Below are 11,494 nucleotides of genomic sequence, written 5' to 3'. Positions count from 1 at the left end.
CCATCAAACATATTTTTTGAAATATAAATCATGTATTTGAAAAATATTAAAAAAATTTAAAAATGTTCTTGAAAAAACACTTTTAGCATTTTTTATACAAGTTCAATATTTTTATACAAACTCTTAACATTTAACAAAAACATGCAACATTTTATAATGTTATGAACAAAAATAATTGAAAACCAACGAGAACCAAAAAAAAGAAACAAAAAAAATCAAGAGATCAAAGAAAAACGAGAAAACGAGTGCCCTAAGTCACACAAACACTCCGCGCACGGATGAATGGCTCCTTCCAGTATCTCCACTCCTAAACTGAGACTTGATAGCTTCCCCTACATGGTTTAATTTCGTCCGGGTTTTTATCACATCACCTCCCATCACTATATATTTTGTATGGATTATGGAGAGTATTATGTTTTGGCAGGAGAATCACGTTAATTATGAGAAGTGTCATCGAGTGTTGAACGAAAAGGTCACATTAATTATAGAGAGTATCATTCTTTGGACGTGAGTATTACATTAATTATGAAAAGTGATATCAAGCCTTGAATGGGAGGATCACATTAATTATGAAATGTATCACAAGGTCATTAATTCAAAATAATTTGGGAAGAAGCCGTTAATATAATTAATTAGCCAAAAAATATGGATGCGATTAATTAAGTCTATTTAAGTAGGGATTTTTTCACACCAAATCAATTATAAAATCAAGTCATTAATGCAATTAATTAATTAGTCACATGGATGCAGATAATTAATAATAGGAAGTTCAACCGTACTAATTAGTCATTAGTGCAATTAATTATAGGAATTTTCCAACCCCATTCGGCTGAAATGTTCACGAATTTGAAAAAAAATCTCATGATAATTTTCTTTAAAAAAAAATCATGGAGTCAAAAAAATATCCCAAGTTAGAAAAATGATTGCGACTTAAAAAAAATAAAGAATATCAAAATATGTTCATGAATTCAGAAACAAGCTGGCGAGTTTAAAAACAGTTTGAGAATTTCTTAGAATGATGATGAATTTCAAAAAATAAAATTGCAAGTTCAAAGAATATTTGAGATCTGAAAAAATGGTCATGAATTTAAATTTTGTCCACGAATATGAAAATAGTGGCAAGGTATAAAAGGGTAAATTTTTAAGAACAATATTATAAAATGAACAGCAAAATTAGAAAAGCCAACAAGAAAAAACCTAGAAAAGAAAAGAAAAAATGTCATGGGAGCTTCCCAAAACTGGATTGGAAGCTCCCAGGAACTTTCCGAAAACAGAGAGAGAGAGCGCTGGGGGTGGGGGGCCGAGGGACAGTGGTGTTCCTACCTTCCTCACGATGCTTGCTCTTTTAAGCGCTTTCTCGTTTCTAGGTGTGACGCTCGTGATCCATCACCACACTCTTTCAATCGGAAGGGCAACTCCTCTGCGGGATGGAGCAGGGGCTCTGGTGGCAAAAGCCCTGGCTTTGGTACACAATCGAAGATCAAGAAAGACGGCGACTAAGAGGAAGTCATGGATGGATGAGCCGGAGAGTGACCTTAATCCGTCCTCTATGGATGCCAACGACCTCAGCCCTCTAAAGCCCATGGGATGCTTCCCTACTGGTATGGGGGTCCTCCTTGACCCAGAAGAGCGTCACTTCTTTCCCTAAAAAAAAAAAAGGAAGAGCGTCACTTCTCGGGAGAGCGGCACCCGGACTCCATTGAGTGTTTGCCTGCATTCCTATGCGCCCCTTCGCGGAGAAGTTCCTCGTCGAGCTTGGCATCGAACTAGCTCAGTTGCATCCCTCTATGGTCCTTGTTGTGCTGCTGGTGCTAGTGCTTTCCACTTCTCCATCCTCGACCACCAGGCCAAGGCAGCACCCAACAGGTATGTCCCGGATCTGTTGTACTATACAAGAACTCATCAATCAGATAAAAAAAACAAAAACATGCCCACAATTTGATATACTCCATTTAACTGTCCAAAAAATTCAAAGTGGCCATGAAATATATTTTGCCATAATTTACATTGAAAAGTAATTAACGTATGTCTACTAAAATCTAGGTCATCTCCCAAGTCTGGGACAAAAATAAAGAACAGAGGCCAATGCAAGAAGCAATACCTTTCTCAACTTCTGTAAAGAAAGAAAATCAAAAACTTGGATAAGAGTAGAGTAGAACAGCAAACGCAAAATGGCGGACACTTTCTGCAAAATTCTCAGTGTCCTGCATGCAACCCTGATAACCAAATCTTCCACCGTCTACTTGACGGGAAGTAACAGGGCTCGAAAGAAAAAAAAAAAGGAAGAAACAGTGGTCTGGAAAAGAAAAAAGAAACAAATGTCCTACCATGCCAAAAATGGAAGAGCTAAAATGTTGCCAAGATCGGTAACAATCGTACGCTCGGACTATTATTTTTGCTACCTTTCTATACGCGAACACATCTACTGTACAGCCCTGGGAGGAGGACAAGGGAGGCGGAGCCTTTTACGTTCGCGTAGTGGGCTCAGATCGCCAGGGCTCCATCAATGGTGTCGCTCTCGTCGTCAGAGACCACAGGCTTCGTTTTCGACATGACTCGAGAGAAGCCGTAGCCTAGGGAGCTCCCACTTGTAGAACAAAGCTGTGAAAGAGCAAACAGAGACCGATTAATCAGAAGAAATTTATTGTTGTCTCGGCAAGTTGATGAACATATACTGTGTTTGTGGCGTCTACTTATTGTTTGTCCATCTGGATTGTCAAGGAAGAAGCAGACAACAATGTCCTTTTGAGTTTTGAGACATGGACAACAAACCGCTCTGCTCAATTAATATGAGATGTGGAGCTAGCGTTTTTCCACTAAAAATGTTTGAGAAATACCTACATTTTAAATCATGCAAATGACCATATACTGTATAGCACTACTCATTACCGAACGGCTAGTAGTTCTTCACAAAGCGCTACTATAACAGATGATGAAAATTCACTGTAAGCTAATTTTTATACCGTGTTCAATTCAAAGCAATTGCATCTTTTAAATATTTTTTATCTGTTGTGTCATCCATAATAATTTGATGGTTAAAGCGTTACGGATAAGATCACTAAATTATGATGCAACCACACACCTCCGTTAGCTCTGACAAATGACGATTCCTGAACTCGTTGATCGTTGTTGCAATCTCGGACATTGGAAGTTTTGCCTGCGATACAGTACATGAAGAAGATGGTGCTTACACGTCAAATTCAATACTTTTCTGAATGAGCACATCAGAACAGAATAATAGTGGAGCTTACTTGAGCAAGAACAGCAGCAGCCAATTGAAGACTTGGTTCTAAGGTCTCAGGGACAACCTAAAAAAGTTTTGAATGCAGTTTTATTATAAATTGTATAAACATAGTGACGGTGATAAAGTATATGATTAGAAAAACTGGGTAGATAATGACAAGAATATACATGGAAAGAACAGCACGAGGGAGGTTGGCTACTAAATTCTTGATTTCCAATGCATTGAACAATAATTGTACTTGTCATGAATGGTTTTGACATGATTCTGTGTTCGGCCCACCCACCAGTAGCGATTATACATAATAGGTAGGGGCGCCCGCTTGTTTACATTCTAGTAGATCCACTTTTATAACACTGCGTTTCACAAGGCAGGTTGCTGAATTGCAATTTGTTTTGATAAACTAATAAAACCATTCACATTTCAAATAATTAGCCAAACCACATGGCCTTTCGTCATATAAGTTGCCCAAAATAATGTTTTAGGACCACACAATAGATTGTTTTGTGGTGTTTACTTACCGCTGATGCACCAGCTTTCTCCAAATTAACACCATGATCAACATCATGTGCTCTGACAAATGTCTTCACATTTGGAAAGTATTTGCTCAGAGCCCATACAGCTCTATAGTTTGCACCAGGAGTATCTAAAGTAATGGCAGCAGCACATGCCCTCTCAGCTCCAACTTTGTGCAGTACCTAGCCAAAACCAATAAATCATTGCTTCTGTGTTTTGACAAGCGTATAATTGAGTTCTGTAAAATTATGCATACCTCTCTGCTTCCTGCATCACCGAAATATACTGGTAGATCAAGTGCGCGCCCAACTGCCACCCGATCACTGAAAAGAATCCCAGAATTAAATGGTGGAAACTGCACTAGACTTTATCAGAGTAGTTGACAAATTGACTATTGATTATTGAACAAGCAGTAGACTAAAATAGATAGAATGGTAACCAAATTACACTAGTTTGTATGGGTCTATCATAATGGAAGGGGAACCAACAGTAACTAGAAGTAGTAGGGTGTAAGGTCCATCACTCCAAGGTCGCTACTATTTTCCTAGTTTCCAAGTCCTTACTGGATCCTTCAAGATGGTTTGCTGACAGATATTGTTTGCTGATATAGCAGAATTTAACTCTAGTTACATGTTAATCATCAAAGAAGCATGATAGCAACCATTAGTACACAGCATAGCTAAATCCTAAAACTAGCAAAGTAATTCGCAGACTTAAGCATTGATATACATATCGCAGCCATACTCATGGAGTCATGGATCAACACTTGACTGTAGTAATGGAAACATGTTTCACTACATTTGGATAGTTGTGTTACAAATAAGGTTATTTCCATATCCAGTACCATACCTTCGAACATCAAGCGCAACAAATGGAATTAACCGTTCTGACAGGAGTTGGGCGATGATCTAGCACAAGGAAAAGATGTATTATCAAAACTATTGAACATAGTAGATATAATAGCTCATGAGGATAGCATGACAAACCTGCCCAACACGTCCAAATCCCAAAATAATAATATGGCCTTGCAAGTCATCCGTCTACACAAACAAACAAAATTATAGCTCAGTGAGAATCAGCATCTTATAGGAAATTAAATAGATGCCGTAATATCACTTGTAAGCAGAGGAGATTGTACAAAAGTAATGATATTCTAACTTGAAGCAAACGTATCTTGCTTTGGGTATTTTTCACATCCGGCATGTACTACTAAGCTGGCAAATACCTCATATACAATTACTACTCCCTCCGTCCCAAAATTCTTGTCTTACATTTGTCTAGAAACGGATGTATCTAACACTAAAACGTAACTAGATACATCCGTATTTAGACAAATCTAAGACAAGAATTTTGGGACGGAGGGAGTACTTATCAACTAAAGTTCCTTATATTGGGGAAAACAAGCCGCTTGCATACAGTGCCCCTGACCTAACTGGCTTTTGGACTACTTATTCCCTTGCTTTTATGATTGTTTTCAGGGACAGGGGTCATATGACTTGCAACAATTAACAATACCTGTTCTAACCAATGTTGGCCTAACTTTTGCTTGTAAACATAATATCTATAACATTTTTGTGCAAACAGGCATTAACTGCCTGTTCCTTGCCGAGTAATGGCACTAAATTAGAACAAAATATACAATCCACTAAGTGACCAACCAATCAACGTCAATATTCAGATGGAGGCAGGCAAAGGGCACCTTGCTTTCAGTTTAGTTGGTTCAGAAGTGGTTATTAAATTTCTTTCAAGATACCGGCACCATCATGTAAGGAAAAAACTTTATTACTCCATCAGTATAACTGAGAAATTAAATGCAAACAAATTCCTTTTCAAAATAAATGTCCAATTTACAGATGGCCATTAGTGCTAGTAGTTTAGTACTGACACACTGAAAGTTACTATATCATATATATATACTTAACAAGGCTTCTAATGTATGCTGTTTTGAGTTATTAAGGCTGCTCAGTTACTTAAAAAGAAATACATTATCTGGCTTTATTATACACATAACACAAGGAATGCACAGGGGTGTGCATGTAAATGCAGGAAGTTGGGCATACTTTCTGACAGTACGGATTCTCAAAGTCGGAGATGACGGTTCACTAATTTAAAATTTAGACTAAGAAAAATATTTTTTTAATTAAGCCATGATTACAGATAAAGCCATAAAGGTAACCAAAACAACAGGTGATAGCTGAGCTGACCAATGACAAAAGGAAAGAAAGAATATACCTCACTTTCCACTGGCAATAAACTCCTGACATCATGCTGCTCAAATTTTGATGCTAGAAACTGCCCTCCAGCAGCTAAATATGGTGTCATAGCCATTGAAAGGCCAACCACCAAAAATAATAATGACGATAATTGAGGCGATAGAAGACCCTGCAAAGACAGCGTTGCCATTTATAAAAATCGTTGCTCCCATGATAAACTCACGTGTGAGAAAGAAATATCTCATCTCCTATAAGGCTAACAATAGGAAAACACAAAACACGAGGTACAGTCAAAGAAAATAGTAAATACAATACCTGGTTAACGGCTTCTCCAAAGGCAACAAAAGCAAACTCCCCACCAGGTGCAAGCAAAAGACCAACCCGAACAGCAGCTATGGTGGAAACTCCAAACACTCTACCAATAAATGTTACTAACAGTGTCTTTCCAATAATTAAGAGACCTAATATCAAAGAGACTGCTGGGAAGTTTGACAGAAACAGCTTTGGGTCAATAGACATTCCAACCTGGAAAGAAACAAACCAGGGTAAGCATTAAGAAGGTATCAAATATGGTCGGAACTTACAAAAGGAATTAGAAATGTTCTAAAGTAATTCAAGCATTGATGTCCAAGAAACAAATTTCTGAAATGTTAATGGCATGTAAATCCAAATTAAGACAAACATAAGTGATATGACACCAATTATTGGCATTCTTATGATTCTATGCATGGCAAGTTATTGAAAGAAAGAAATAATAGCTCTATAAGAGCAAGATATATTGAAACAATAAGAAATACATGAAGTTGCCTGCTAGAAAAGAAATAAGATATTATTGCGTGTTGACAGCATCAATTGAGATAGCACAAATGATCATCAATTGTATTTAAAATATATGATACGAGAAACTTGTGATAATAATGAAATTCTGCAGTAAGATTAGAGTGGAGCGAAAACGGTTCAATATTGAACAGTTAAATGAAATGAATAAGGATTTCATGTTGGGTCAATGCATATGTCGATGACTCCATGACTAATGAACTAATAAACAAGAATTGACCTATTATGGTATCTGCAAAACTGCATTATTATATCTGCTCCATCACATAAGAATGGTACACTCTGCAACAAAATCCTAATGGTATACAGGAATTAATATCTAGTGAGATTGTCTTCAGAGCCCTCACCGTCATAAAGAATAGACCTAACAGAAGGCCACGGTAAGGAGCAATATCCGACTCAACCTGCAAGGAGAACTCTGTTTCTGCTAACAACAAACCAGCCAAAAATGCTCCCAGTGCCATCGATAAGCCAGCCTATAAAGAAATGTACAACAATATGAGATGTAGATTTCAGGAAAGCAGGCTCGGAATTAATCAAATAAAATACATACCCGAGCAGTAAGAAGACTTGTCCCAAATATAACAAGGAGAGTATTTGCTGAAAATATCTCAGCATTCCGATTTTCAGCAATTTGCCTGTAAATTGGCCGAAGGAACTGTTCAACAACGAAAATGTGAGTCAAACAGGTACAATCAAATTATAAGAAATGCAGGTGCAAAATAAAAGGACTAAAACGCACACACAACAGCGGCAGCTACACATAAATGCATGTTATGTACGTGTGCTTGTTAAGCAGGCAGTTAAGAAGAGTTATGCAAAGTTTCTCATAAGATAAGCATGCCAACTAAAATGAACGAATATACAACTCACCAAACGACCTCCAGCAATGATGGCAGTTATAGCAGCTATTGCCTTTACCGCAGCCATTCCCATAGCTTCCAATATTGCTTGGAACCCAACCTGTAAGAAGCAGAGAAGGTATCAAGGGCCATACCCGTACTGTTCAAACAGAAAGGCTAAACACATGGCTCTGGACATTAGTGCAATGAAATATCATCATATTCACATAGCTCTATACATTCAAGAACATTATGGAAGAACATGGGTTTTATAGTGCTCGGTAGAAGTGAAAATCAGAGAAGAGAGTTCAGAAACTTGGGTGAGCAGTTTATGTGATGTGGATTCTTTGAAAAATGTGTAAAAATGGCGTGCATCAAGAAAAAAAATGTGCTAGCTCGACAAGGGAAAAGCACATGACATAAAAAGCTTACCCCTCCTTTTGAAGAATTAGGTGATATGAGTGGGATCAATATCAACAGAACCACCACGGCCAGATCCTGGATACAAATTAAGAAACATCTGTTAAAAAGAAGTGCAAGGCTGCCATTACCAAAAGGTCGACTCATTTCTTTCACTAAAATGAGATACTACAACTGTACCCATGGCCAAAAAACAAAGCTTATGAACATCACCGAAGGGGCATGATAAAGTACAATGGCAATAACATAAGGAGAGAGCCCTGAAAAGGTATATGTCAGACCATGCTGAAATTGTACCTGGAAAAGTAGCACAGAAAATGTGGCGCGTCCATGCCGTGATGTGCTCTCCCCACGTTCTTGTAGTACCTGGCGAAGCAAAAAACAGCAAGTACTCAACAGCAGAGCAAAAAAAGATTCTGATAGAATTTTGAAGAATGCAGATAAATATGTAGACGAAAGAAAGCACTTCAATAAACCAAGTCTATGCCTGAATATTCAAAGTATGACCACAACATAAATCCGGCCAATCTACTTATTCCCTGAAGAAATTGCTTCTGATGAACAACTTCATTTGATTATGATAATTGACTTGTGCTGAAAACCAACCTAGCAAAATTCGATAAATAAGATAATTGCCGGTTATAAATCATACTTGCAAGACGACAGCTGTGGATGATAGAGCCAAACCACTCCCAACAACAATTGCCGCTGGTCCTGGTAGTGCTGCAAAACGGTGAGCTGCCAGACCAACAACTGCTGTAGTAACCAACACCTGTCGATTGTTACAATTTGTCAGGGAGTAATCCGCATGGACAACTGTTTGATGATTATATAGGCATTGAAATTACCTGAGCAGAGCCTAATCCAAAGACATACTTCTTCATCGAACTTAACCTTTCCACAGAAAGCTGCAGATACAAAAATATATTAAACTGATGCTTCCTGAAAGAAGAAAGAATCTTTAGAACCACTCAGCTTGTACCTCAAGGCCAATGTTAAATAACAAGAACACGACTCCAAATTCAGCAATTGCCTTTGTTCCATGGACATTGCGGATGATAGAAAGACCATAGGGACCAATGAGGACACCAGCAGCAAGATATCCAAGAACAGGACTACCTAGGATATCAAAGTGCATATAATAACTGAGCATACAAATATACTGGTTCTTATCAAGGTACATACACATAGCAGATAAACATATCTCACCTCCAGGTATTTTCTGGAATAATGGTACAAAAACAACACTGGCCAGCAGCAAATATAGTACGTCAAAAAGCGAAGCTTCTTCCTCATTTACCTGAATAGGGCAATAAAGGGCGTAAGGAAGCTAAACTTTAAATTAGCTTACATGAGCGGTAATAGAGTGGTCAGACAAATGAATTATGAAACTCACTGATATACAGGTTCAGATTAAACAGGGACAAATACCTCTTGATGAGGTAAGAGCTCGATTAGCTTTTTTATTCTTTGTGGTAACTGCCGTATCTCGCGAACTATGGGCTTTGCAGTGGAGGTAACTTCTTCAATACTTGTGGTGGTTATGCCTGGCTGCTGAAACAATTGACTATTCTTCTCAGCTCTATTGAAGAAGAATGCCCTATGGTACACACACAAGGAAACCGTCATTTGAGAAAGAGCTGGTTCAACTACTGTAAAAGGAAGCACCCACACACGGTTATATTTATTCCACAGGACGACAAATGGGCATACTAGAAGAGCATACAAGGTAAACAGATGGAGATATGCGAAATCAAATCTTTACTGCAAAACAGAAGCCAAGGAAATGTATATATCAGTTACCATGCAACTCACCCTGCGCCAAGAAGCAGTATCCCGGCAACAAGAGCTGGTGCTTGTTTTCTTGCTGATTTCATTAGCCCTCGGAATACAGATGTAGGTGTAAATTCTCCATCCGATTTGGAGGAGAAGAAAGACGCCGAGAAAAAACGAGATGACCTCTTCAACGATGATTTGGAAGACTCCTGCTTCTTCCCTTGCTTTGACTTATCTACGTCAGGTTCAGCTTCTTTCTGAGGCTCAACAAGCAACTTGTCACCGCGTTCTTCAACAGGCATTTCATTAGACGGTTCAAGTGGCTCGATGCCTTCAGCAGCCAAGTCGCTAATCTGCATCAAACGCTCGACATTTGACACCTCATCCCTTTCAGAAATGTCAGCCATGCCGTCACCGCTATAGTCATAAACATCAGAAAGATCGTCCTCTTCGTCACTCATGTGCCCATCAGCAGCCGGCACCAGCTCCACAACGGACTCGACCGCCTTCTCCGCCTTCTGTAACGCCAGCTCCGCGTCGTTCACGCGCTTGGCCGCTTCCATCTCAAGAGCCACGGCCTGCTCAGCCAACACCATTATATTGGAAACATCCTCCTCGGCCTTGGAGGCGTCCAGGAGAGCCCTCTCGGCGAGCTCGGTCAGCCTGTCGACCTCCTTCTGCAGCTCCATCTTCTTCCCCTGGACCCGCCCGAGCTCCTCCTCGCACTTTGACAGGCTGGCCTGGCACCCCTTGATCTCCTCCTGGGCGGACGCGAGCGCCTCCTCCTCGACGTCGTCGAGGCTGACCTCCAGCTGGCCGACCGAGCCCCTCTTGGCGTCCAGCGCCTCAGCGGCGAGCTGCAGCCGGGCCTCGGCCATGGAGAGCGCCATGGTGGCCTTGCGGACGGCCTCCTTGGCGTCGTCCTCCTTGCTGATGATCTCCTGCACGGTGGCCACGGCGGCGGACACCTCGGTCTGCGCGCTGTCGGCACGGTCCTTGAGCGCGATGGCCGACTCGGATATGCGCTGCGCCTTGCCCTCGAACATGGTGCTGTTGAGCCTGGCCACCTCCAGCTCCTTCCTGGCCTTGTGCAGCAGGTCCCTGAGATCGTCCACGTCGACGGCAGCGGCACTGCGGGCTCTCTCCTCGCCGTCGGACCCCGCCGCCTCGTCGCTGCCCTCGCTGGAGCTGCTGCTGCTGCCCTTGGTGCCCTCCAGCGGGCCGTCCACGTAGGCCAGCGAGTCGTTGCCCTGGCAGCGCGCCGACCCGGTCCGTGTGAGCCGGAGACGGGCGTGGTTCGGGGCGGCGTAGAAGAGGCCGCTGCTTGAGCCGCGGAGGGCCGAGGCGACCATGAGGTTCCCGCCCCGGCCGCCGTGGACTCCGCCTCTGTGCCGGGGTCGGCGCAGCGAGCAGGCCCCCCGGAGGGAGGCGGCGGCGCCGATCTGCAGGCCCGGGGGGCGCGGAGACGCGAACCTGGACAAATCCATCCTCCCCTGCACCTGGCGGAGACGCAATCGAAAATCAGGAACGGGGAGAGGCGGCCGGCATTATTAGATGGAGACGCAATCGAAAAATGGGGGGCCGCCGACGAGCGGGCGGGCGGGGCAGTGAATCCGGCGGAGTGGACCGGCGGGGAGGAGGAGGAGGGG

At 41.6% G+C, this 11,494-nt stretch overlaps 1 protein-coding gene across 1 annotated transcript; it reads right to left on the bottom strand.

Moving 5' to 3' along the window:
• Positions 1-2,086: 2,086 nt before the first annotated feature.
• On the bottom strand, positions 2,087-11,351 carry LOC119357219 (K(+) efflux antiporter 2, chloroplastic-like). Its single transcript, XM_037624213.1, has 20 exons — positions 9,885-11,351; positions 9,501-9,669; positions 9,279-9,369; positions 9,052-9,188; positions 8,918-8,977; positions 8,722-8,841; positions 8,367-8,435; positions 8,082-8,147; positions 7,681-7,770; positions 7,361-7,465; positions 7,155-7,283; positions 6,286-6,495; positions 5,990-6,139; positions 4,744-4,797; positions 4,607-4,665; positions 4,014-4,080; positions 3,763-3,939; positions 3,252-3,308; positions 3,083-3,157; positions 2,087-2,601 (listed from the first exon to the last, which is right to left on the bottom strand). The coding sequence occupies exons 1-20, from the start codon at positions 11,330-11,332 to the stop codon at positions 2,485-2,487; spliced, it is 3,450 nt and encodes a 1,149-aa protein (XP_037480110.1). The 5' UTR covers positions 11,333-11,351; the 3' UTR covers positions 2,087-2,484.
• Between the last annotated feature and the right edge of the window lie 143 nt (positions 11,352-11,494).

The sequence above is a fragment of the Triticum dicoccoides genome, chromosome 2A, assembly GCF_002162155.2.
Source record: "Triticum dicoccoides isolate Atlit2015 ecotype Zavitan chromosome 2A, WEW_v2.0, whole genome shotgun sequence".
Taxonomy (NCBI): Eukaryota; Viridiplantae; Streptophyta; class Magnoliopsida; order Poales; family Poaceae; genus Triticum; species Triticum dicoccoides.
This window is presented reverse-complemented; position numbering and strand designations above follow the sequence as displayed.

Bases quoted from the DNA above. Each gene is read 5' to 3' on its own strand.
- LOC119357219 (XM_037624213.1), bottom strand. From the start codon at position 11,332: ATGGATTTGTCCAGGTTCGCGTCTCCGCGCCCCCCGGGCCTGCAGATC. The intron at 9,189-9,278 runs GTGAGATATGTT...TTGATATCCTAG, and splicing joins ATTCCAGAAAATACCTGGAG to GTAGTCCTGTTCTTGGATAT. The intron at 2,602-3,082 runs GTGTGTGGTTGC...GCTCTTTCACAG, and splicing joins ATTTGTCAGAGCTAACGGAG to CTTTGTTCTACAAGTGGGAG.